Genomic DNA, 26932 nt, shown 5'->3' with positions numbered 1-26932 from the left:
GAAACAACCAAACATCTATTAACAGATTAATGGATAAATCACAAACATATATACATGTGTGTATGCATGATATTTATATACACATGTATGTGTGGGTGATACATGTGATGAGATAGCACTCAGCAATAAAAATGAGTGAACTAATGATATATACAAGAACATGGATAAATATCAAAGATAGAAGACAGACACAAAAGAATATATCCGTTATGATTCCATTCAGAAGAAATCCTAAACAAGATATATTCTAATCGACTGTGGACTGACAGTAGTAATCCATTTGCTTTGTGCTAACCTTACCTAGGACCCTAGTGACAGAGTACGCATTGCTTAGAAGTCTGCTACAATCCAAGGTACAGATGGTAAGCATGACTTTGCAGTAGCAATATGCTTTAACCAACCAAATGGGTTCATTCTGTCTCTCTCTCAACCATAAAAAATAATGCAAATTAAATGTTCAAAATACTTTGCTTCATTTTAAGCTGTAAAATAAATAAACCAACAGCAATAGGATTCACACATCATGAACACTTAGGAAACAAATGAGGAAGGAAGAGAGAAGAGAAGCATTAACTCACAGTTGCGGCACTTTAGTTGTTCATTGATTGCTTTCTCAAACATGCCTTGGCCAAAGGGAGAGGGGTCTCAGCTGAGCCAGTGCTCAAGCCAGTGACCTTAGGCTTCAGGTCAGCGACCCTTGGGCTCAAGCTGCCTACCTCAGGGTTTCAAACCCCAGACCTCAGCGTCCCAGGTCAATGCTCTATCCACTACACCACCACCAGTCAGGCTCTAGATTTTGCTTAAGTCTGAAGTTCCCCTTCTTTGGCTACTTCTACTTACATTTGTCTTCCCTTTCTTAGCAGTAGTACTTGTTTCAAAACCACTCTTACTATGCTTTGGGGGGGGGGGGCGGGGAAAGAGAACTTGTCAGTATCTTCCTTTACAGACCTCAGGCCTCCCTGTGAAATGGAAAGCAAAAATAAATTTTATTTTAAAAGCATTTGATCCACCAAGAACAGGGCAACTGTTCAGCCAGGTACTGTGGGGACAGAGAATTGTGTGTGTGTGTGTGTGTGTGTGTGTGTGTGTGTGTGTGTGTGAGGGGGGGGGGATAGGCGAGAGAGGGTGAAAAGCATTAACTTGTAGTTGCTTTCACTTTAGTTATGTATTGATTGCTTCTCCTAAATGCCTTGACCGGGGCCAAGCCAATGTCCCCTTGCTTAAACCAGAGACCTTTGGCTTTTCATGCCAGGGACCTTTGGACTCTTGCTGGGAAACTTTGGGAGCTTTGGGATTGTATGGATGATCCCCCCATTCAAGCCAGTGACCCTACACTGACAAGCTCATGCTCAGAGCCAGCAGCCTCAGAGTTTCGAACTGACAAAGTATTCCGGGTCGACGCTTTATCCACTGTGCCACCACTGATCAGGTGAGAATGGGGTTTTAAATGGGTTTTGGAACTAAATATTAAAATTTGGGTTTACATTTACTTAAGGCTTGTGTCTGGGTGTATAAAAGCCTTGACATTAAAGACTGTGGTTTTGCATGGCGGGATTTACTATCAGGGAAACTTTTAGGGGTAGTTAGTCTGGCCTGGTGGGGTTTAATTAGATTCCTTTTAATTGAGGTGTAAATGTACATTAATTCAGAAGGGTGCATTTGTGTTTACCATGAGACAAAGTGAGGGAAAGAGCACTGAAATATTTTTTTGAGCTTACAGGAAAGAAACCTACTTTGTTCCTAAAACTGTTGTTAGAATCATAGAAGGGAAGCTGCAAAGACTGTGGGAGACCACTAGTCCACCAATCCCCTGCATTACTTGTGAGAAACCTGATATCTAGAGCAGCGATTTTCAACTGGTGTGCCATGGGAATTTTTAAAACATGCAATACCTGACTATTTAGTCAGGTGCACTGACCTCTTTTCCCTTAGAATGTTAAAATAAAAATGATAACAGCCAACACAACAATAGCTGTCCAATGTGAATGACCTATCTTAAACCATAAATTTATAGACCATATAATAGGGCTGCTGCATCTTATTCGTCACATCACATAATAAGGTTGCATATGATTGGTTAGTTCTTGGTACCAGAAATCCTAATATACAAGTATAGGTAGCTGATTTTTTAAAAAGTCACTTTGGAGCAAAAAGGGTAGGTAATTACTATTATTATTATTATTTGTAAATTAATCAAAATTATACCTATTTTCTGTCAGATAGGGAAAAATATATTTTTGGTGTGCTGCAAAATTTTAGTAATTAGTTATGTGTACCATGAGATGAAAAAGGTTGAAAATCACTGATCTAGGCCCTGGCCGGTTGGCTCAGCGGTAGAGCGTCGGCCTGGCGTGCAGGGGACCCGGGTTCGATTCCCGGCCAGGGCACAGAGGAGAAGCGCCCATTTGCTTCTCCACCCCCCACCCCCTCCTTCCTCTCTGTCTCTCTCTTCCCCTCCCACAGCAGAGGCTCCATTGGAGCAAAGATGGCCCGGGCACTGGGGATGGCTACTTGGCCTCTGCCCCAGGCGCTAGAGTGGCTCTGGTTGCGGCAGAGCGACGCCCCAGAGAGGCAGAGCATCGCTCCCTGGTGGGCAGAGCATCGCCCCTGGTGGGCGTGCCGGGTGGATCCCGGTCGGGCGCATGCGGGAGTCTGTCTGACTGTCTCTCCCCGTTTCCAGCTTCAGAAAAATACAAAAATACAAAAAAAAAAAAAAAAAAAAAAAAGAAAATCACTGATCTAGAGAGAAGAAACCCACTGTTACAGGACACAGATTGTTAATTGGGTCTTTACATACATACTTTATCTCAATCAGTACAACGCTGGGTTAGAGGAGTGGGAAATGTGAAGAGAGGTTAATTGACATGCTTCAAGTCTACAGAAATAGGATAGAATTGGTCTTCTGTCATTGTTCTCTTAATAGTTCAGCACACTTCTATAATACTAGTTGTATTACTCTGCTTAGGTTGCCACAACAAAATGCTACAAAATCGGTGGCTTACCCAAGCGGAAGTTATTTTCTCACAGTTCTGCAGGCTAGAAGTTCAAGATCAGACGTGGACAGATTTGGTTTCTCCTGAGGCCACTCTCCATGGCTTGCAGATATCTGCCTTCTCACTGTCTCTCCTCTGACCTGGCATTTCTGGGGTCTGTATGTGTACAAATCTCATTCTTGTTAAGAACACCAGTAATATTGGATTAGGGCCCACCTTATTAGATTCATTTTAACCTAATTACTTCTTTTTAAAATATTAATTAATTAATGTTTATTTTTAATTTTTAATTTTTTTTAATTTTTTTTTTAATTTTGTATTTTTCTGAAACTGGAAACGGGGAGAGACAGTCAGACAGACTCCCGCATGCACCCGACCGGGATCCACCCGGCACGCCCACCAGGGGCGAAGCTCTGCCCACCAGGGGGCGATGCTCTGCCCCTCCAGGGCGTCGCTCTGTCGTGACCAGAGCCACTCTAGCGCCTGGGGCAGAGGCCAAGGAGCCATCCCCAGCGCCCGGGCCATCTTTGCTCCTATGGAGCCTTGGCTGCGGGAGGGGAAGAGAGAGACAGAGAGGAAGGGGGGGGGGTGGAGAAGCAAATGGGCGCTTCTCCTATGTGCCCTGGCCGGGAATCGAACCAGGGTCCCCTGCAAGCCAGGCCGACGCTCTACCTCTGAGCCAACTGGCCAGGGCCAATGTTTATTTTTTTTTAACACCTTGTCACACCACCAATTGAAGCAAAACAATAAAACATGCTGCTCCTTCATCCAAAAGCAGTGTTTTTATTTTGCCCTTTCCTGGTGGCTCAGTGGGTCATTAGCAAAAAGTCCAGTGAGTGCTTTTAAAAGGGGTCCTAAAAAAACAAAAAAAGGAGGGGTCTTAATTACCTCTTTAAAGGTTTTATCTCTTGCCATGGCTGGATGGCTTGGTCGGGTGGCATGTCATCCTGATGCATGGAGGTTGCCAGTTCAATTCCCTGGTCAGGGCACATGCAGGAATGGATCGATGTTCCTGTCTCTTTCTCCCTCTCTAAAATCAATCAATCAATATATATTTTTTGTGACAGAGACAGAAAGAGGGATAGGTAGGGAGAGAGCTGAAAAGCATCAATTCTTCAATGCAATGCCTTGGTTGTTCATTGATTGCTTTCTCCTAAGTGCCTTGACCAGGGGGCAACAGCAGACAGAGTGATTCCTTGCTCAAGCCAGAAACCTTTGGTCTCAAGCCAGCGACCATGGGGTCATGTCTATGATCCTATGTTCAAGCCAGTGACCTCAGGGTTTCAAACCTGGGTCCTCTGTGTCCAGTCTGACGCTCTATCCACTGCACCACTGCCTGTTCAGGCAAAAAATAAAAGTTTTAAAAAGTATCAACATTATTAAAGGCTCTATCTCCAAATATAATCATGTTCTGAGGGGGTTAGAACTTCAAAAGATATGGGGGGACCACAATTCCACTCGTACCACTAATATCGTATATTAACAATACTATGTGAGATTTCTGGAGTCTATTGGAGATCTAAGAACATTCTAGACCAGAACCTTTTTACTAGAAAGGAATACAAATAGCACCCACTGGCCATCTTCATCCCAACCACTTTCTCATTTAATCTTCACAATAGTGCTAGAAGATGCAAATTATTCATGTCAATGCTCCAGATAAAGGAAGCAAGACTCAGTAAGGGGAGGGTACCCATTTAATGAACTGCAGCATGAGGATTTTAATTCAGGACTGCAATGCCAAAGCTCACACATACTTTCCACTTCTGTGTGTGCTTCCTCTCTGTTCCTATGATATATGACTTTTCCCTTATTTCATCCAGAGTTGTGGGATAAATCCATAGTTGCAGGTTATATGGCTCCTGAGGAACTTAAGTTCTCTAAGGAGCTTATAAACATTTGGAATAAAATACCCATTTTTAGAATTACCATGGTTCTAAATATTATTTTCCAAAGTATTTATACAAATGTAGGAAAAGGACTTCTTCCATGCAACTCAGTTATTCACTGAACAGCTTGCTTAAGGATGTGGGGAAGTGTTCAGAGCCATAGTCACGATCCAGGGGAACAAACTAATGACAACTCTGTCATTTATGCCAGAACTGAGAGTGGACTACCTGAGCTTCAGACTGTCGGTTGATTTTATTCTCAAGAACAACTGATAACTAGTCACATTTCTGTGGATAGAAAGAATACTCCCAGTATCCAAACTGAATATGAGTTTTTAGCATCTTCAGAATCAGCTGAGATTCCTGCCTGATGATTCATTGATCAATTTTAACTGACTATTTTAGCAGACAAAGTGACTGCTTGGCCAACTCTAGAACTAGTTTATTCTGTCCACAAGTGAATATAAGGAACTTCTTAGATCCTTCCTCTTTCTTCTTCCTCTTTTCTCTGTTTTACTTAAACTCCAGCCAGGTCAATGGAGGTCCAGTTCCTCTCAGACACCCCCTTTCTGGGGGGAGGTGATAGAAAGAAGGGGGAAAAAAAACTGTAGTAGCTGCTATTTACTGAGTGCTTTCTGTGTATCCGTCAGACTCAGCTTGTCAGGTAGAGCTGACATCTGAACACAATCCTGACACTAAAGCAGGCCCTTGCCTGACCTGTGGTGGTGCAGTGGATAAAGCATCGACCTGGAAATGCTGAGGTCGCCGGTTCGAAACCCTGGGCTTGCCTGGTCAAGGCACATATGGGAGTTGATGCTTCCAGCTCCTCCCCCCACTTCTCTCTCTCTGTCTCTCCTCTCTCTCCCTCTCCTCTCTAAAAAAATAAATTAAAAAAAAAAATAAATAAAAATAAAGCAGGCCCTTGCTTACACTGTGCTGTCCAGCCCTGGTTTCCAGGCTCCCCCGTGGCTCCTGCCCCAGGCTACTGCTTCTGCCTACAAAGAGCCTTTCCCCTTTACTGCCTGGTAAACTTTGACTTCCTTCAAGGACAACTCAAAAGTCACTTCTTCCAGGTAGAATTAAATATTCTTCCATGGGGGTCATCCTAGAACACTAACCTTTAAACTTTCCTTGACCTCAACTCCCAATAAGAAATACATTTTACATCACTAGGATATACAAACAGTTGCCAAAAAAATTTTTTTTCTTTTAAAAAGTGAGTGCATTCTGATAGTTTTAATTCTGTTTAATTTATAAAAATATACTAATTGTAACTCAAATTGATTTCATGACTCACTGAATTGACCAGTTTGAAAAACTGCCCGAGTTAGGGGAGGTCGAAGAGAGCAGAGTGGGAATAAAAGATGATGGAAGGAGACTTGACTCTGGGTGGGGAACACACAATACAGTATACAGATGATGTAATATAGAATTGTATACTAGAAACCTATCTAATTTTATTAACCGATGTCACCCCAATAAATTCAATGAAAATTTTTGAAAAGAAAAACTGCCCTAGAAGACATTTTTTCTTCCTTTAACAGCTTTTGTTTCTCTAATATTTTTTTAAAGATGTTTATTTATTGATTTTAGCAAGGAAGGAAGGGAGAGAGAGACAGATAGGGACATCAGTCTGTTGATCGGCTCCTGTATGTGCCCCGACCAGGAATCCGACTGGCAAACTCTACCCTTCAGGACAATGCACTAACCAACTGAGCTATCCGGCCAGGGCTTGTTTCTCTAGTCTTGAAAGCCTCAGGTTCTCTGGCCCCTCAAGAAGAATTGTCAATATATCTTGGCTCATAGTTATATAAAAAACACTTTAAATTTTTTTTTTTTTGCATTTCTCTGAAGCTGGAAACAGGGAGAGACAGTCAGACAGACTCCCGCATGCGCCCGACCGGGATCCACCCGGCATCCACCCGGCACGCCCACCAGGGGGCGACGCTCTGCCCACCATAGGGTGATGCTCTGCCCATCCTGGGCGTCGCCATGTTGCGACCAGAGCCACTCTAGCGCCTGAGGCAGAGGCCACAGAGCCATCCCCAGCGCCCGGGCCATCTTTGCTCCAGTGGAGCCTAGGCTGCGGGAGGGGAAGAGAGAGACAGAGAGGAAGGTGCGGCGGAGGGGTGGAGAAGCAAATGGGCGCTTCTCCTGTGTGCCCTGGCCAGGAATCGAACCCGGGTCCTCCGCAGGCTAGGCTGACGCTCTACCACTGAGCCAACCAGCCAGGGCAAATTTTTTTATTTTCAAAGAGTTTCTTTCACGAGGCAACAGATAATAAATAGTTATTAAAAGTCTTAAATGTAAGAATAAGTTTAACAGAAAATAATAAATATTCTATTTCACATTATATTCCAGAACTTGAAATATTTTTCATGCCTTTATTTCTTCCGTACTGATGGTAGTGACTTTTAAATGTCTCTGTAGTGCTGTGACTGGATAGCTCAGTTGGTTAGTGTTGACCGATGCACAGAGGTTGCTGGTTCAATCCCTGGTGAAGGCACATACAAAAAACCAAATGGATGTTTCTGTCTCTTTCTCTGTCCCTTACACTCCCTTTAAAATCAAAATAAAGTTAAAAAAAAATAATCCATTAAAAAAATAATTGTCTCTGTAGTTAAATGAATAAATATAATATTCTCCTGTGGGTAAAGCTAGAGGAGGTTAGAGCTTGGTAGTTCCCTTCCCTCAGGTCAGATGGGCTCTGATAATATTCCAAAGGTATATTTCAAAATGGCTAGAAGTAGGAGGGAGTTTTTCTCTGATTTTTACTTTGATGTCCTGATAGGGCTCCAAAGAGGTAAAATTCACAAGGGCTTGAGGGCCTTCCTCACACTGGCCCTTTCTCGGGTATTTTCTTTTTTAATTCTCGAGTTGTTCACACTGAGCCTCTAGCAATTCTTCAATTATAGTTTAGGGGTTATACCCCCATTCTGGTTCCTCTGAGGTTTCTACTCCAGTAAGTTGTGATTCTCTCTCTCTCTCTCTCTCTCTTTTTTTTTTTTTTTTTTGGCAGAGACAGAGAGAGTCAGAGAGAGGGACAGATAGGGACAGACAGACAGGAAGGGAGAGAGATGAGAAACATCAATTCTTTGTTGCAGTTCCTTAGTTGTCCATTGATTGATTTCTCATATGTGCCTTGACCGAGGGCTACAGCAGACTGAGTGACCCCTTGCTCAAGTCAGAGACCTTGGGCTCGAGCTAGTGAGCCTTGTTCAAACCAGATGAGCCCACGCTCAAGCTGGCGACATTGAGGTCTCAAACCTAGGTCCTCCACATCCCAGTCCTACGCTCTAGCCACTGCGCCACCGACTGGTCAGGCAAGTTGTGATTCTCTGTATCTGCCTGACTGATATTTGGGGGCAACAGTTTGCCCTGTTACCTTTATTCTCTGATAGACCTAAAAAATGTTGTTGATTTTCAGTTTATTCAGCTTTCTACTTGACGTTATGATGGAGTAATAACTTCATTACATGTCAGACCAGAAATCAGAAGTCAAGAAAACTTTTAAAAACAGAAATCAATAAATCAATTTTAAATTTTATGCAAAAATGCAAACTATTCTGAAAAAGAACAAAAATTGAAGGATTTACACTACCTGGTTTCAAGACTTACTATAAGGACACAGTAATCAAGACAGTGTGATATTAATATAAGGCATATAATTAATCGAACAGAACAGAGTTCAGAAATAGACACAAATTAAATGGATAAATTATATTCTTTAAAGCAGTCATGCTGGAAATATGAATATCCCTATGTGAAATATATAAACCTCAACTCCTTATTTTACATATGAACAAAAAGTAAAAGCAAGAACTAAAGAAGAAATTTAGGTGAAAATCTTTGTGGCTCAGGATAACAATAATTTTGTAGATAGGACACAAAAAGCATGAATCAAAAAAGAAAAAACTAATAAGTTGGACTTCATAAAAATGAAAATAATTTGCCTTTAAAAGATGTAAGAAAGGCAAACCATTGGATTAATTTTTTTTCCTATATTTTATGATGCTTTGCTATCTTGGGGCTTTGCTGGCCCAGAAAGACCACCCTTACCAGGTCCATCTAGTTCCTAAGGAAAGCAGAAAACTTGACTGTGAGTGTGCCTATCATGTGCAAACCAACCAACCAATCCAAAGACCATACTCTAGCCAAATTTTTTTTATTTATTTTTATTTTTTAGAGATACAAAGGGAGTCAGAGAGGGGGATAGATAGGGACAGACAGACAGGAATGGAGAGAGATGAGAAGCATCAATCATCAATTTTTCGCTGTGACACCTTAGTTGTTCATTGATTGCTTTCTCATATGTGCCTTGACCGTGGGCCTTCAGCAGACCAAGTAACCCCTTGCTAGAGCCAGTGACCCTGGGTCCAAGCTGGTGAGCTTTAGCTTAAACCAGATGAGCCAGTGCTCAAGCTGGCGACCTCAGGGTCTCGAACCTGGATCCTCCGCATCCCAGTCCAACGCTCTATCCACTGCGCCACCGCCTGGTCACTCTAGCCAATTTTATCTAACTCTCACATACCTACCCTAAATCATTCCAGGGCTCTCCTCACAGCCCAGAGTCTGCTGAGATTATTTAAATGATGCAATCTTAAACAGCTCAGAGTTGCCTACCCTGCCTCACCCATTCTTTCCTGTGAAAACCATAACAGAGGCTCTGTCTGGGCACAGCCTTCTCCTTTGCTCCTTCTACCTGCTGATCAACTTCAGCACTTCCCTGTGTGGCCCTGTGTGGTGTGGCACACTATCCTTCTCTTAGGAACTGTAAGTAATGAAACTTCTTTCATTGGCATTGACTTCTCCATTTTGTAAGTCAGCTCTCTCTATAAATTAAACCCCAGGTACAATAAAAATCAACCATTGATTAGGAGAAAATAGTCATAATACATATATCTGACAAAAAGCTTACATCCAGAACTTATGAAGTCAGTAATAAAAAGACAACCCAATTTCTAAAATGGGCAATATATTTGTACAGATACTTCACAAAAGATTTGAGTACACAATAAACTGTATAAAAAGATGCTCAAGATTATTAACCATCAAGAAAATTTTAAATTAAAACTCCATAATGAGCCCTGGCTGGATAGCTCAGTTGGTTAGAGCAGTGGTCCCCAAACCCTGGGCCACGGACTGGTACCCGCCCGTAGGCCATTTGGTACTGGTCCACAGAGAAAGAATAAATAACTTACATTATTTCCGTTTTATTTATATTTAAGTCTGAACGATGTTTTATTTTTAGAAAATGACCAGATTCCCTCTGTTACATTCGTCTAAGACTCACTCTTGATGCTTGTCTCGGTCACGTGATACATTTATCCATCCCACCGTAAAAGCCGGTCTGTGAAAATATTTTCTGACATTAAACCGGTCCGTGGCCCAAAAAAGGTTGGGGACCACTAGGTTAGAGCATCATTCCAAAGTGCAGAGGTTGCAGGTTTGATTCCTCAGTCAGGCACATACAGGAGATTGATGTTCCTGTCTCTCTCTCCCTCTCTTTCTCTCTCTCTTTCTCTCTCTCTCTCCCTCCCTTACTTTCTCACTAAAATCAATAAAAATATTTTTAAAGCTATATAATAAGATATCCCTATCCACTTATTAAAATGGCTAAAATTTAAAAGATGGATAATGCCAAGCAGTAGTGAGGATTTGGGATGGCTGGAACTGTTGATTTTACGTGCTGGTGGGCATATAAAATGGTCCAAACACTTTGAAAAATATATAGTTTGGTACCTCCTATAAAATTGTCATACACTTACTATATAAGCCAGAAATTCCACTTCTAGGTATGTACCCAGGAGAAATAAAAACATATGTCCACAGATACTTACTTGTACAAGATTGTTCATAGCAGGCACTTTCATAATACTAATAAACTGAAAGCAAACCAAATGTCTATCAATAGAAGAATTGATAATTGATCTCTTCATATAATGGTACTGCTCAGCCATAAAAGGACTGAACCCCTATTACATGCAGAAAACAGGGTGAATCTCAAAAACATGGTAGTAAGTGGTAGGAGCCAGATACAAAAGCACATAGAGTATATTTTTTCATTTATATCCATTTCTAGAACAGGAAAAAGTGATTTATAGTTAAACAAATCAGATTGTTGGTTGCTTTGGTGGAAAATAGGAGGGATGGACTATAAAGGGATATAGGGAACTTTCTGCCATGATAGAAATACAGTATTTGAAATCTTAATTAGGTTATTATTGACTTGGGTGTGTACATTTGCCAAAGCTCCTTGCACTTAAAATTTTTTTATTGATTGATTGATTTTAGAGAGAAAAGAGACAGAGAGAGAGAGACATCAATTTGTCATTCCCCTTATTTATGCATTTATTGGTTGATTCTTTTTTTTTTTTTTTTTTACAGAGACAGAGAGAGAGTCAGAGGGATAGACAGGGACAGACAGACAGGAACGGAGAGATGAGAAGCATCAATCATTAGTTTTTTGCTGCATGTTGCGACATCTTAGTTGGTCATTGATTGCTTTCTCATATGTGCCTTGACTGTGGACCTTCAGCAGACCGAGTAACCCCTTGCTCGAGCCAGCAACCTTGGGTCCAAGCTGGTGAGCTTTGCTCAAACCAGATGAACCCATGCTCAAGCTGGTGACCTCAGGGTCTCAAACCTGGGTCCTCTGCATCCCAGTCCAACGCTCTATGCACTGCGCCACCGCCTGGTCAGGCTATTGGTTGATTCTTGCTTGTGCACTGATCTGGGATCAAATCCACAACCTTGGCATATTGAGACGACACTCTAAACAACTGAGCTACCCTCTAAACAACAGAACCCTCCTTGCACTTTTATTGTTTGTAAATTATACCTCAATGAGGTTGATTTTTTAAATGAGGCAGTTTAGCCCTAGCTGGATAGCTTGGTTGGTTGGGGCACTGTCCTAAAGCACAGAGGTTGTTGGCTCGATCCCTGATCAGAGAACATACAGAAACAGATTGATGTTCCTGTCTCTCTCTTGCATCTCCCTTCCTCTCTCTAAAGTCAATAAAATAAACATTAAAAAATAAAATAAAATGAGGCAGTTTAATACTTAACTAATATAGAAAGGTCTCAAAAATATAGTAAATAAAAAAACAACAGAAGTTGAACCTTACAGTGTGCGTGTCCTTATTGGGTGCAGAAAAGAAAAGAATAAGTACAAAGGAGACCGTGGTTGCTACCTGATAGTTTCTGGTTCTGTTTTGTTAGTTTTATAGAATGAGGAGCAGTTTTACAGGAAGAAGAAGCCAGTACTGAAATCATCTTTGACCTGTCCATTTGGAAATAATACTGTCTACTGAGCTATAGAAAGGCGAAAAGCTTTTATTCAGAACAAGTAAGTATACTAGACATAAAATCTGTCTGGTTATATAGTGTGCTACTATATACTGATGATATTTAATGGAAAATCAATTTATGCTTTCCTCTGACCAGTTATATGTGAAATTCCCCAGTAAATATTATTCTGTGGTTTTGAGAATTCAGTTATAAACATGACAGCCAGTGATAAAAGGCAGAACCACAGGTAGGCTAGGAATTACACAAAGAGCAACTGGGTGAATGTTTTAGAATATTGGTCCCTGCCATCACTGATTAGCCATGTCCTCCCAGACAGCAGGGAGCCACACAATGTTAAGTGCATTGTGAGGAAACATGCATGGACCTTAATGGCAACCAAAGTATAACTCTTTCCACTTTGATTACTGGGTGTGGACCTGTGCTATCCAATGTAGTGGCCCCTAGCCACATGGTTCTACTTAAATATGAATTTAAATAAATAAGAAATAAAATTTAAAATTCAATTGCACAGGCACACCAGACACATTTCAAGTGCTCAGTAACCACATGTGGCGAATGGCTACTCTATTGGACAGCAGAAATATAGTACATGTTTATTATCTCAGAAAATTCTACTGTACAGTGCTGATCTAGACAAACAGACATTTTGATAAGAATGAATATGGCCTGACCAGGCAGTGGCGCAGTTGATAGAGCGTTGAACTGGGATGCGGAGGACCCAGGTTTGAGACCCTAAGGTTGCCAGCTTGAGCGCGGGCTCATCTGGTTTGAGTAAAGCTCACCGACTTGGACCCAAGGTTGTTGGCTCAAGCAAGGGGTCACTCAGTCTACTGTAGCCTCCTGGTCAAGGCACATATGAAAAAGCAATCAATGAACAACTAAGGTGCCACAACTATGAGTTGATGCTTCTCATCTCTCACTCTTCCTGTCTGTCTGTCCCTATCTGTCCCTCTCTCTGACTCTCTCTGTCTGTCTGTCTGTCTCTCTCTCTCTCTCTCTCTCACACACACACACACACACACACACACACACACACACACAAAAGAATGAATATGGAAAGAAGGAAGAAAGAGGGAGGGAGGGAGAGAGGGAAGGAGGGAGGGAGGGAGGGAGGGAGGGAGGGAGGAAGGAAGGAAGGAAGGAAGGAAGGAAGGAAGGAAGGAAGGAAGGAAGGAGGGAAGGGAAGGATGTTTTACCTAACTACTTGATAAGAAAGGAGTATAGTAGTTCACACACAGGAAGATATACTATGGTTGGTAATAAGAATATCTTACAGTTATATAGCAGTACACTTTTCAAATTTTAAAACATTTTAATGTATGTGACTCTTCAATCTTTTTCATGAGTCTTTTAAGTAAAGGTAATGTCTTAATTAATTAATTTATTTATATTTTTCCAAAGTGAGAAGTGGGGAGGCAGACAGACTCCCGCATGTGCCCAACCAGGATCCACTTGGCATGCCCACCAGAGGCGATGCTCTGCCCACCTGGGCCATTGTTCCACTGTGACTGGAGCCATTCTAGAGCCTGAGGCAGAGGCCATGGAGCCATCCTCAGCACCCAGACCAACTTTGCTCCAATGGAGCCTTGGCTGTGAGAGGGGAAGTGAGACACAGAGAGGAAGGAGAGGGGGGAGGGAGGAGAAGCAGATGGGTACTTCTCCTGTGTGCCTTGGTCAGGAATCGAACCCGGGACTTCCACACGCCGGGCCAATGCTCTACCACTGAGCCAACCGGCCAGGGCCAAGCTAATGTCTTAATTTAACAGCTGAAGAAAGGTAGCATCAAAAAGGCTAGTCTTGTACACTTTCTTCAGCTGTAAAATGAAGATCGTGTCTAGATCCGGATGTAAGAGGTCATTTCCACACAAAGGATGTAAATAGAAGCCACAGGACCCATGAGACCCCAGAGAGAAAGAGAGAGATGAGACTCATTAAAAGGACAGGTAGAGGCCTGACCTGTGGTGGTGCAGTGGATAAAGCACCGACCTGGAATGCTGAGGTTGCCGGTTTGAAACTCTGGGCTTGCCTGGTCAAGGCACATATGGGAGTTGATGCTTCCTGTCCTCCCCATCCCTTCTCTATGCTCTATAAAATGAGTAAATAAAATCTTAAAAATAAATAAATAAATAAATAAATAAATAAAAGGACAGGTAGACAGTAATGTTGTGACATTCCAGCTGAGGTTGGTAGGAGAGATTTGTGACAGAGAGAAAGGGGTGGGATCTTCAGGGCTGGAGTGCCTGATGGTACATTTTAGACCAGCAAGGCCTCAGGTCCTTTAGGAGGAGCGCATTCCCTAGGGTGAGTCAGGGAAGATCTGTAAACCAGGAGCAGCCTAGCCCAGGAAGAACACTAGAGCAGATAGCGTTGAAGAGTGAAAAAAGCCGGGAGACATTTCACTGAGCTGTCATGGACTGCCTGGGTATAGCATAGTCTGCGTAGGAGAGTTAGAGCTTGGAGAGCCCAACGCAGAATGACAGCTTCTCCAGGGACTGCAAGAGATGAGCGGGCTTACACTGGATACAGACAACTGTTTTGCAGTGATACTATGCAGAAAAGACTAAATTCTATGGGCAATGAAGTGTGCTGCTCCTTTGAGAGGTAACAACTGAATAATGGCTAAAAATAGTAGCTAACACCATGCATGAACTCGCATCACAATACATAACTTAAATACCGTCCTCAACATCACTGTACAGATAAGGAACTAGTGGTGTGCTGAACTGGTTCTTACTGTTTTGTGAGACCTCGTTGTTGAATTTTCTTGATTTTTGTTACCCAGCTGACATACATTATTAACTTGAAATTTGCCATGGTGGGAATATTTATAACATGGAGATTGGTAAGTGCTATGAATTAGGGCTTTTACCCCCAGAGAGGCAGTGTGTCCAACAGTTAGCAGCACAGCACTGAAACAGGCTCAAAGAGATTTAGCAACTTGCCAAGGCTACGCAGATGGCATCAGCTGGCAGATCCTAGACCAGTCACATTACTCTGACGCCCACCCGGAGTTCACTGGGGACCCTCTTATCCTGGGGAATAAGATTGTTCACTTTCCTTCGTTACCAAAGAAAAACCATCTTGCTCAGCAAAAGGTTAGGGATAAGGGACTTTGTGGGGCTTTCTTTTTCTTTTTCTTTTCTTTTCTTTCTTTTTTTTTTTTTTTTTTTTGAGGGCCCGGAATTCAAGCATTTGCCATCTCCATAACTCAAGATGGGTCTAAAGGAAAATACAAATTCATGACTCAAATGCTCTGACATCATGACATTCATATCTTATACAAATGAATAAATATGCCTATATTTCCCCATCTCCTCAGTGAATTTCATTAAGGAGAACAGTCAAGCCCTCATTCAAAGGATGGGAATGACAGTTATAAAGCAAATTGTGGATGAGCTCCTGGAACGGAACGTTCTGAATTTTGAAGAAGTGAATGTCATTTGCTGCGAGAAGGTCGAGCAGGATGCTGCGAGAGGGGTCATTCATATGGTTTTGAAGAAGGGTTCAGAAGCCTGTGACCTCTTCCTTAAATCCCTTGAAAAGTGGAACTTTCCTCTGTTTCAGGACTTGAATGGACAAAGTAAGTATCCATTTGCTTGTTTCTGTTCCACAAGTGGACTAAACCACGAGGAAGACCCATAATCCCCATGGCAGAGCCTCTGCTCTCCAACCTTTTCATACCACTGGGCGGGGGACCTTGTCCATGGAAGGAAAAAGGCTCAGCAGGCACTCTCAGGAAAAACTCCCATTAGATCGCTTGACGGTGAAGCCAGTGAGGACCTCCAGGGTCAGGGAGTAGATGGGTTAGTATATCCTCATGTCCAAATCAAACTGGACAGTGAAGGAACCTAAGAAGCCCCTGTAGCAGTGGATCCTCAGACTGATGAGTAGCCCAGCACCGTGGCAAGGAGAGCCTGGCTGACTAAAGAAGCAAAATTCTGCTTTTCACGAAACATTTCGTTTTTACTTCTTTAAATTGGTCAGTTATTTCATGATAGTTTTAAAGCAAGGTTAGGGCTTGATCTGCTGAAAGTTACCCTAACCACCATTCTCAGCCATCTCTCCCCACTATTCTCATGCACTTAACCCATATGAAGGCTCCCCTCATATCCAATCAGCTGCTGCAAGAAAGTGTGACAGGGAAAAGCAGGAGTAAATATTTGAAACCCCTGTGCCAGCGGAGAACTGGAGAAGGAAGTGAAAATCACCAATGGAAGAGTCTCGGTATCATGCCCCTTCATTCTCCTGAACGTTGGGTTCTGGGGAGACACAAAACTGGGTCCTCTTTAATCTCACCTCTTCTCTAACAGGTCTTTTTCATCAGATCTCAGAAGGGGACTTAGATGATTTGGCTCAGGATTTAAAAGATTTATACGATTCCCCAGCTTTTCTGAACTTCTATCCCCTGGGTGAAGATATTGACATTATTTTTAATTTGAAAAGCACCTTCACAGAGCCTGTTCTCTGGAGGAAGGACCAACACCATCACCGTCTAAAGCAGCTGACCTTGAGTGGCCTGCTGGACACTGTTCAGAGCCCCTGCATCATTGAAGGGGAATCGGGCAAAGGGAAGTCCACTCTGCTACAGCGAATCGCCATGCTCTGGGCCTCTGGAAGGTGCGTGGCCCTGACCAAGTTCAAATTAGTCTTCTTTCTCCGTCTGAGCAGGGCCCAGGGCGGACTCTTTGAAACGCTGTGCGATCAGCTCGTGGATATACCTGACACGATCAGAAAGCAGACTTTCATGGCCACGCTGCTGAAGCTACGGCAGAGGGTTCTTTTTCTTCTTGATGGCTACAACGAATTCAAGGCCCAGAACTGCCCAGAAATCGAAGCCCTGATAAAGGAAAACCACCGCTTCAAAAATATGGTCATGGTCACCACCACCACTGAGTGCCTGAGGCACATCAGGCAGTTCGGTGCCCTGATTGCTGAGGTGGGGGATATGATGGAGGAGAGTGCCCAGGCTCTCATCCGGGAGGTGCTGATAAAGAAGCTTGCAGAAGGCTTGGTGCTCCAGATTCAGAAATCCAGGTGCTTGAGGAATCTGATGAAGACCCCGCTCTTTGTGGTCATCACCTGTGCAATCCAGATGGGGGAAAGTGAGTTCCACTCACACACACAAACGACGCTGTTCCGTACCTTCTATGACCTGCTGATACATAAAAACAAGCACAAACATAGAGGGGTGGCTGCAGGGGACTTCACTCGGAGCCTGGACCACTGTGGAGACCTGGCTCTGGAGGGCATCTTCAACCACAGGTTTGATTTTGAACCGAAGGATGTGTCCAGCGTGAATGAGGACGTCCTACTGACAACTGGACTCCTCTGCAAATACACAGCTCAACGGTTCAAGCCAAAGTATACATTCTTTCATCAATCATTCCAGGAGTACGTAGCAGGACGCAGACTCAGCAGTTTATTGGTGTCCCAGGAGCCAGGGGAGGTGACCAAGGGGAACGGTCATTTGCAGAAAATGGTTTCCATTTCAGACATCACATCCAAGTATAGCAACCTGCTCCTGTACACGTGTGGGTCGTCTGCCGAAGCCACCAGGACTGTTCTGAAACACCTTGCAGCTGTGTGTGAACACGGCAGCCTCCTCGGCCTTTCCCTCACCAAGAAGCCTCTCTGGAGGCAGAACTCTATGCAAAATGTGAAAAGTACTACTTCGCAAGAAATTCTAAAAGCCATAAACATCAATTCCTTTACGGAGTATGGCATCAATTTATTTCAAGAGAGTATATCCAAATCAGATCTGAGTGAAGACTTTGAAGACTTCTTTCGTGGTAAAAGCTTATACATCAACTCAGAGAACATCCCTGATTACTTGTTTGACTTCTTTGAACACTTGCCTAATTGTGCAAGTGCTCTGGACTTCATTAAACTGGATTTCTACGGGGGAGCCACAACTTCGTGGGACAAGACCCAGGAGGACACAAGCAGGACCCACAAGGAAGAGTCCTCTGGAACCTACATTCCCAGCAGGGCTGTGTCTTTGTTCTTCAACTGGAAACAAGAATTCAAGACTCTGGAGGTAACACTCCGGGATTTCAGCAAGTTGAATAAGCAAGATATCAAATACCTGGGAAAGATATTCAGCTCTGCTACCAGCCTCAGATTGTACATTAAGAGATGTGCTGGCGTGGCTGGAAGCCTCAGTTTGATCCTCAGCACCTGTAAGAACATTCAGTTCCTCATCGTGGAAGCCAGTCCCCTTACCATAGAAGACGAGCAGCACATCACATCTGTGACAAACCTGAAGACCTTGAGTATTCACAACCTACAGACTCAGCGGCTGCCAGGTATTGTAAACATCAGTAGTTGAAGCGATAATCGAACCTGAGTACCATGGAAATATTAGATATCATATAGTTTTGCTTTAAATTTTCTAATAATTTCTACCAGGTGTCAGGACTTGGAAGGGAGGTGGGAGGGCTGGAGGGGATTTATGTGGGGGAAAAACTGTCAGATTGGGAGGCTTTAGAGAGGATTTACAGAGCTGAAGCTATATAGTTTGACAGAATAGCTATATAGTGCAGTGGTACCCAACCCCCAGGCCGCGGACTGGTACCAGTCTGGTGGGCCATTTGGTACCGGTCCGCAGAGAAAGAATAAATAACTTACATTATTTCCTTTTTATTTATATTTAAGTCTGAACAATGTTTTATTTTTAAAAAATGACCAGATTCCCTCTGTTACATCCGTCTAAGACTCACTCTTGACGCTTGTCTCGGTCACATGATACATTTATCTGTCCCACACTAAAGGCTGGTTCGTGAAAATATTTTCTGACATTAAACTGATCCGTGGCCCAAAAAAGGTTGGGGACCACCGATATAGTGTATTTAGCAGGGGTCGGGAACCTACGGCTCACAAGCCAGATGTGGCTCTTTTGATGGCTGCATCTGGCTCGCAGACAAATCTTTAATAAAAAAAAATGTTAAAAATATAAAACATTCTCGGCCTGACCTGTGGTGGCGCAGTGGATAAAGTGTCCACCTGGAAATGCTGAGGTTGCCGGTTCGAAACCCTGGGCTTGCCTGGTCAAGGCACATATGGGAGTTGATGTTCCTGCTCCTCCCACCCCCCTTCTCTCTCTCTGTCTCTCCTCTCTCTCTCTCTCTCTGTCTCTCCCTCTCCTCTCTAAAATGAATAAATAAAAATGAGTGTAACTTTAAAAATATATATATATAAAACATTCTCATGTATCACAATCCATTCATTTCCTACCGCTCATGTTCATGGTTGCAGGTGGCTGGAGCCAATCACAGCTGTCCTCCTGGACAACACCAAATTTTTATTGGATAATGTGTACAGTACACCGGTCATTGTATGGCTCTCATGGAATTACATTTTAAAATATGTAGCATTCATGGCTCTCTCAGCCAAAAAGTTTCCCGACCCCTGGTATATAGCAAAGTATGAGTTTATGTGTGTATTATGTGTATATAATCTGTTTCGTGTACTCACAACTGTAAACCTACTTTTGCCCCACCCTGTATTGTTGTTAAGCTTGTGTTTAGCAAACTCTCCCCTTTCTCAGCATCTCCATCTCCACTCAGCACCCACTGCATCCCTGCTGGTGGTTCCCCTCCCCACTTTAACTCTGGGAGGAAATCCAGCCTGTAAACCAGGGGTCCCCAAACCTTTTACACAGGGGGCCAGTTCACTGTCCCTCAGGCCATTGGAGGGCCAGACTATAAAAAAAACTATGAACAAATTCCTATGCACACTGCACAGATCTTATTTTAAAGTAAAAAAAACAAAACGGGAACAAATACAATATTTAAAATAAAGAACAAGTAAATTTAAATCAACCAACTGACCAGTATTTCAATGGGAACTATGCTCCTCTCACTGACCACCAATGAAAGAGGTGCCCCTTCCGGGAAGTGCGGCAGGGGCCGGATAAATGGCCTTAGGGGGCCGCATGTGGCCCGCAGGGTCGTAGTTTGGGGACCCCTGCTGTAAACTAATCACCTGCAGGAGCTAGTGGCTAATTGTGTTACTAGATTCTAATGTAGGAAATGGCACAACAAACCCAGCCCGAATCTCACCCCAAGTATTGTTCATTTTGGAAAAAGAGTTTCAGAACAGATTTTAACATGAAGAAATTTCAGACTTCAGACAAACACATGCAGGGGCAATCATTTTGGTTAAAGGGGAGTTTTCCTCAAATTCAAAATAACACTCAAGGCGAGCGTCTGCCCTACCTGTGTAGATCAGCCTTCTCCAGGAGCAGGGGCTGCTGTGTGGTGTGAAGCTATGGCCAGCAGGAGCCTTGCCCTACTTGACTGTAAGCTAAGATTAGTTTTTATTCATAAGTGATTTCCCATTGTGCTCTGCCTCACTTGTCACCTGTAGAGGAAATTTTCTGTGGTTTAAGAGTCTAGAATCTTTTGTACAGATAATTTTTATAACCTTCTACTCTACGCAGGAATCCCTTCTCTAAGACTCTAGAGAGCCACCCAGACTTTATGAAACTACCTTCCATGCCAGGAAGCTTGCTATCTCCTTTTGATGGCTATTCCTTTGTAATGACCATGCACATTGCCGAATTGACCTACATAGTGTTTAGAATTTTTTTAACATTTGCCAATACTTTATTCTTAATTCTAAAAATTTATTTCTTGAGTAATATATTCACATGGTTCAAAATTATAAATCAATCTACAGTGAAAGATCTCCTTCTTCTTCCCATCCCTTAGTTCCCTGAAGGACTTTCCAGTATTTTGAAATTGGGAGATATCATGTGAAAATAAAGGTTTTTTATTTTTCTTGATAATTGTTGATTTGACAGCTGAGGGCCCATGTCCTCATTTGGTAACAATTTGTTAGAGTCTCATGACCCGCTCCTATGCTCTCTGGACAAGACACAAAATCTTCAGTTGTCAGAGAGCCCACCTGTTCTACTTTTTCTAATAACATTACCTCACCAGCCCTTTTTGACATTTGAGTTTGTAATCAGTGCTTTATCTTTCTTGTGCTTACTTCCCTGTCATTTGTATCTAAGGTTGGTTTTTACTTCAGTCTCTTCATAATCCCTCAGTTCATCCTTTTTTTATTCCAGAATAGTATTCCATTGTATGGATATACCACAGTTTATCTAATCACCATTGAAAGACATGTAGGTTATTTCCAATTTGGGCAATTATGAATAGGGCTACTATAAATATTCTTATGCAGGCTTTTGTGTGACAATAAGCTTTCAATTAACTTGGGTAAATACCTAGGAGTGAGACTGCTTAGTTAAGTGACAAGTGCTTATTTAACTTTTAAAGAAACTTCCACCTATTTTCCAGCTTGTACTATTTGACATTTCCTGTAGCAATACATGAGAGCTTTGATTATTCTGTGGTTCTCATTAGCATTTGGTATTCTCTGTAGTTTCCTTTTTTTTGTCATTCTACAATTTAAAAAAAACAACCCATAATATTAAGTACTGACAAGGATGTGGAGCAAATGTAATTTTGTATGTAGTGTTATCACAGTAGACTGATGAAAGTTGAAAACTTTATCTGTAATAGTTTGCCAACTATTTGGTGAAGTGTCTGTTCAAATTTTTACCTATCTTTTAGATCGTTATTTGTTTTCTTCATGTTGAGTTTTGAGTGTCATTTATATATCCTAGACACCAGTCCTCTGTCATTCAAATCAGAAGTGATTTGAAAATATTTTCTCCCAATTTTTAGCTAGTCCTTTCATTCACTTAACAGTGTCTTTCTAAGAACAAAAGTTTTATATTTTGTTGCAGTCCATTTTCTCTTTTGTGAATCAAGCTATTGGTGTCATGTCTGACTCCAGATCATGAAGATTTTATCCTATCTCTTCTTTTTAAAGTTTTATGCTTTACATTTAGATCTGTGATACATTTTAAGTTATAAGGTATACAGTTTATATCAAGGTTTACTTTTCTATCAAAATGGCTATTTAAAAAATATTTTATTTTAATTTTTAATTAAAATTTTTTTTCTTAAGTGAGAAGGGGGGAGGCAGAGTGACAGGCGATGCTCTGCCCATCTGGGGCTGTTGATCTATTGCTATTTTAGCACCTGAGTTGAGGCTATGGAGCCATCCTCAGTGCCCAGGGCAAGCTTGCTCCAATCAAGTAATGGTTGTGGGAGGAAAAGAGAGAGAGAAATAGAGAGAAGGGAGAGGGGGAGGAGGAGGGGTAGAGAAGCAGATGGTTGCTTCTCTTGTGTGCCCTGACTGGGAATTGAACCTGGGACATCCATGTGCCAGGCCAACATTCTACCACTGAGCAAACCAGCCAGGGCCAAAAAGATTTTATTTATTCATTTTAGAGAGAGAGAAGTGGGGAGGAAGCAGGAAGCATAAACTCATAGTTGCTTCCTGTATGTGCCTTGACCAGGCAATCCCAGGGTTTCAAACTGGTGACCTCAGCACTCCAGGTCGACTCTCCATGAAATGGCTATTTTCTTTTGTTTACATTGCCTTTGTCCCTTTGTGCAGAATCACTTGGTTATAATTATGTAGATATATTTCTGGATTCTATTCTCTATTGACCTATTATTTGCCAATATACTTTTCTATTCCTTCCCAATACTACATTGTCTTAATAACTGTAGCTTTATAGTTAAGTCATAAAGTTGAGTAGTGTTATTTCTCCAACTTTACTCTTCTTTTCAAAAAATCTTTTTTATACTCTAGTTCCTTGCCTTTCCATATAAATTTGAGAATCAAAATTGTTTATATCATCAAAAACTCTTACAGGGATCTTGGTTGAAATTATATTAAATTGCCTGGCCTGTGGTGGCTCACTGGGTAAAGTGTTGGCCTGGAATGCTGAGGTCGCTGGTTCAAAACCTGGGCCTGGCCTGACCAGGTGGTGGCGCAGTGGATAGAGCGTCGGACTGTGATGCAGAAGGACCCAGGTTCGAGACCCCGAGGTCGCCAGCTTGAGTGCGGGCTCATCTGGCTTGAGCAAAGAGCTCACCAGCTTGGACCCAAGGTCCCTGGCTCCAGCAGGGGGTTACTCGGTCTGCTGAAGGCCCGCGGTCAAGGCACATGTGAGAAAGCAATCAATGAACAACTAAGAAGTCGCAAGGCACAACGAGAAACTGATGATTGATGCTTCTCATCTCTCTGCGTTCCTGTCTGTCTGTCCCTGTCTATCTCTGCCTCTGTAAAAAAAAAACAAAAAAAACAAAAAAACCTGGGCCTGCCTGGTCAAGGCACATATTGGAGTTGATGCTTCCTGCTCCTCCCCACCTTCTCTCTCTCTCTCTCTCTCTCTCTCACTAAAATAAATTTAAAAATTAAAAAAAATTATATTACATTTATAGACCAAGTTAGGGTGAATTGACATCTGTATTATGTTGAATCTTTCCATCTATTTGCATGGTATCTCTTTCCATTTAACTAGATTTCCTTTAATTTCTTTTATCATCATTTTGTATGTTTTTATCATGTCAATCCTGTATATGTTTTAATAGGTTTATATTTAACTTTTAATCCATTTGAAGTTATTGTAAAATTTTTTATTTATTCAGTTTAGAGAGGAGAGAGAGTGGGAGGGGGAAGGGGCAGGAAGCATCAACTCCCATATGTGCCTTGACCAGGCAAGCCCAGGGTTTTGAACCGGCGACCTCAGCATTCCAGGTTGACGCTTTATCCACTGCGCCACCACAGGTCAGGCTGTAAGTAGTATTTTTTAAAAGTTGGCTTCCAATTATTTAAGGCTACTATATTGAAATACAGTTGATTCTTGTGTGTTGATCTTGTATTCTACACCTTTGCCAAACTCATTAGTTCCAGGAGCTCTTTTTATTTTTTTTGGTCGAGTCCTTGACATTTTTGTTATAGATAATTATATTATCTCCCAAAAGAAAGTTTTGTTTCTTCCTTTAAAATTTGTATTCTTTTATTTCGTTTTCTTACCTTATTGCACTGATTATGACTTGCAGTACAATATTGAATATGAGAGTTGAGTGTGGACATTCTGCCTTGTTCCTGATCTTAAGGAGAAAGCATTCAGACTTTCACAATTAAGTATAATGTTAACTGTAGTTTTTGTAGATGCCTTTTATTGGGTTGAGAAAGTTTCCTTCTATTCCTAGGTTGCTGAGCATTTTTATCATGAATGGATACTGGATTGTGTCAAATATTGTTTTTGCATCAATTTATATGATCATGTAGTTTTTCTTCTTTAGACTGGTAATATAGTGAATTATGTGGGTTAATTTCCAAATATTGAAACAGCCCTGTATTCTCTGTATGAAGTCTATTTGGTTGTAATATAATATTCTTTTTATATATGGCGGAAATCCTTAGTAATATCTTATTGAAGATTTTTGCTTCTCTGCTCATAAGTGATATTGGTCTGAAAATTTCTTTTGTTTTATTCTCTTGGTCTGGGTTTCCTATTGGTTAGTGGAGCTTCATACAGTAAGTAAGGAATTGTTCCCTCTACTTCAATTTCTAAATGTGATTTATAGAATTGGTGTTATTTCTTTTTTGATTGCTTGGTAGAATTTGCAAATTAAATGATCTGCACCTGCAGATTCCTTTTTTAGAAAGTTTTAAACTACAATTCAATTTTTAAATAGTTTTATAGGACTATTATGGTAGCCTATGTCATATTGGGTGAGTTTTAGTAGTTTGTGTTTTTCAAGAAATTGGGAAAGTTTATCTATGTCGTCAAATTTATGCATGTAGATTTATTTATATTATTCTCTATCCTTTTAACATCTGCAGTATTTGTAAGATATCCTCACTTTCACTTCTGATATTGATGATTTGTTCTCTCTGTCAGTCATGCTAGAAATTTATCAATTTTATTGATCTTTTCAAATATACTTTTTTCACTGAATTTTTTCCATTTTTCCCTATTTATCTATTTGCAATCTTTGTTGATTTTGCCCTTATTTTTGCATTGAGTTTATTTTATTCTTCTTTCTTTAGTTTCTTAAGTAGTAAGCTTAATATATTGATTTGAGACCTTTCCTAATTTCTAATATAAGCACTCAATACTATAAACCTCCCTCTGAGTAGAATATTAAATGCAGATTTTGGTATTATATTTTTATTTTTGTGTTTTTCAAAACATTGTCTAATTTTCCCTGAGACTTGCTATTTGATTCATGCTTATTTAGAAGTGTGTTGTTTAATTTCCAAGTGTTTCCAGATTTCCTGTTATCTTTCTGTTACTGTTTTCCAGGCTGATTCCATTATATTTGGAGAACATGCTTTTAGCTAAGGAAAATGTCCATTTATGATCCCAAACCATACATTTTTATGTAAAGTTCATAAGCATTTCCTGCTATGGTGACAACTAAAATATTTTCATTGGTAATAGACATTTAGTAAATGACAACTGAGCTCAGTCCACTTTCTCTTCTTTTGGCAGGTGGTCTGACTGACACCTTGGGTAATTTGAAGAACCTTGTGAAGCTTATATTGAATAACATTAAGATGAATGAGGAAGATGCTATAAAACTAGGTAATATTTTTTTTCTCAAAAAACTTTTTTAATAATATGTTTGATAATAAGAACAGTTAACACAAGACTCTTTGCCTGACTGATGTTGGTACAGTAGACAGAATGTTGACGTGGGATGCTAAGGTCCCAGGTTCCAAACCCAGAGGATACCGGCCTGAGTGCAGGCTCGCCAGCTTGAGCACTGCATTGCTAGCTTAAACATGGGATCATCGACATGATCCCATGATTGATGGTTTGAGCCCAAAGGTTGCTGGCTTGAAACAAGGTTGCTGGCTTGAGCAAGGGGTCACTGGCTCAGCTGGAGCAACCCCAACCCCCGGCAAGGTACATATGAGAAGCAATCAATGAACAACTAAAGTGATGCAACTACAAGTTGATGCTTCTCATCTCTCTCCTTTCTCTTCTCAATCTCTCTCTCTCTCTCTCTCACTCACCAAAAAAGAAAAAATAAAAGACTGGCACTGGTGTGGTTGTGTCTATACAAGGCAAGGAAGCTTTTATGTGTTTGTGACCACTGGTTTTCCTAGACATTTTTCTCCATTCCCATTCCAATTCTTTAGCACCATTTTATGTAAATTGTACACCACTATACTGTAACCCTTTTGGGTACAGAAGCCATGAACTGCTTTATCTTCCTGGCTGATTGACTCTGCTTGTATGTAAAGCACAGAAACAATGTAAATCCTTAAACTGTGGTTTTATAATTAAATAAAACTTCAAAAATGGAATAGAAGACAAGAATGAATGTGAATCAAGAAAACTTTAAAAACACAAGTAGAACATATGATTTGTCTTCTGGGACAGGGAGGTTTCCTGTAGAAGCTGTTTTTCAACAGCTTTGGGGAGGCGGAAATTTTTTTTCTTTATTGTATTGGTTCCCTTCCCTCATTTGGGACCTCAGTTAAATGCTCCTCAGCCTTGTTCTTTTTCATTCTGCTTGCCTAAAGACAACCTTCTCCTATAATTAAAACATGACTGAACTTTTTCCCCCCATTATAATAGCCTACATGAGAATAATCAAATTGGCCCTGGCCGGTTGGCTTAGCGGTAGAGCATCGGCCCAGCGTGTGGATGTCCCAGGTTTGATTTCCGGTTGGGGCACACAGGAGAAGCGCCCATCTGCTTTGACACCCTTCCCCTTCCTCCTCTCACTTCTCTCTCTTTCTCTTCTCCTCCCCTCCTGCAGCCATGGCTTGATTGGAGCGAGTTGGCCCCAGCATTGAAGATGGCTCCATGGCCTCTGCCTCAGGCACTAAAAAATGGCTCTGGTTGCA

At 41.6% G+C, this 26932-nt stretch overlaps 1 protein-coding gene, 1 long non-coding RNA gene and 1 other non-coding gene across 3 annotated transcripts in view; 2 read left to right on the top strand and 1 right to left on the bottom strand.

Moving 5' to 3' along the window:
- The first annotated feature begins 912 nt into the window (after positions 1-912).
- On the top strand, positions 913-12211 carry LOC136328622 (uncharacterized). The gene is made up of 3 exons (XR_010730077.1): positions 913-1036; positions 1253-1429; positions 12104-12211. It is a non-coding gene; the product is annotated as an uncharacterized lncRNA (long non-coding RNA).
- On the bottom strand, positions 3710-3845 carry LOC136332383 (small nucleolar RNA SNORA21). Its single transcript, XR_010730652.1, has one exon. It is a non-coding gene; the product is annotated as a small nucleolar RNA SNORA21 (small nucleolar RNA).
- A 3304-nt stretch (positions 12212-15515) lies between the features above and the next one.
- Positions 15516-26932, top strand: part of NLRC4 (NLR family CARD domain containing 4) — a 34185-nt gene continuing 22768 nt past the window's right edge. Inside the window, exons 1-3 of the mRNA XM_066266856.1 lie at positions 15516-15773; positions 16504-18498; positions 25566-25658. Of these exons, the coding sequence (XP_066122953.1) occupies positions 15554-15773; positions 16504-18498; positions 25566-25658 (2308 nt within the window). The 5' untranslated portion in view covers positions 15516-15553. The remainder of the gene's footprint in view (positions 15774-16503; positions 18499-25565; positions 25659-26932) is intronic.

Source organism: Saccopteryx bilineata, chromosome 3, assembly GCF_036850765.1.
Source record: "Saccopteryx bilineata isolate mSacBil1 chromosome 3, mSacBil1_pri_phased_curated, whole genome shotgun sequence".
Lineage (NCBI taxonomy): Eukaryota > Metazoa > Chordata > Mammalia > Chiroptera > Emballonuridae > Saccopteryx > Saccopteryx bilineata.
This window is presented reverse-complemented; position numbering and strand designations above follow the sequence as displayed.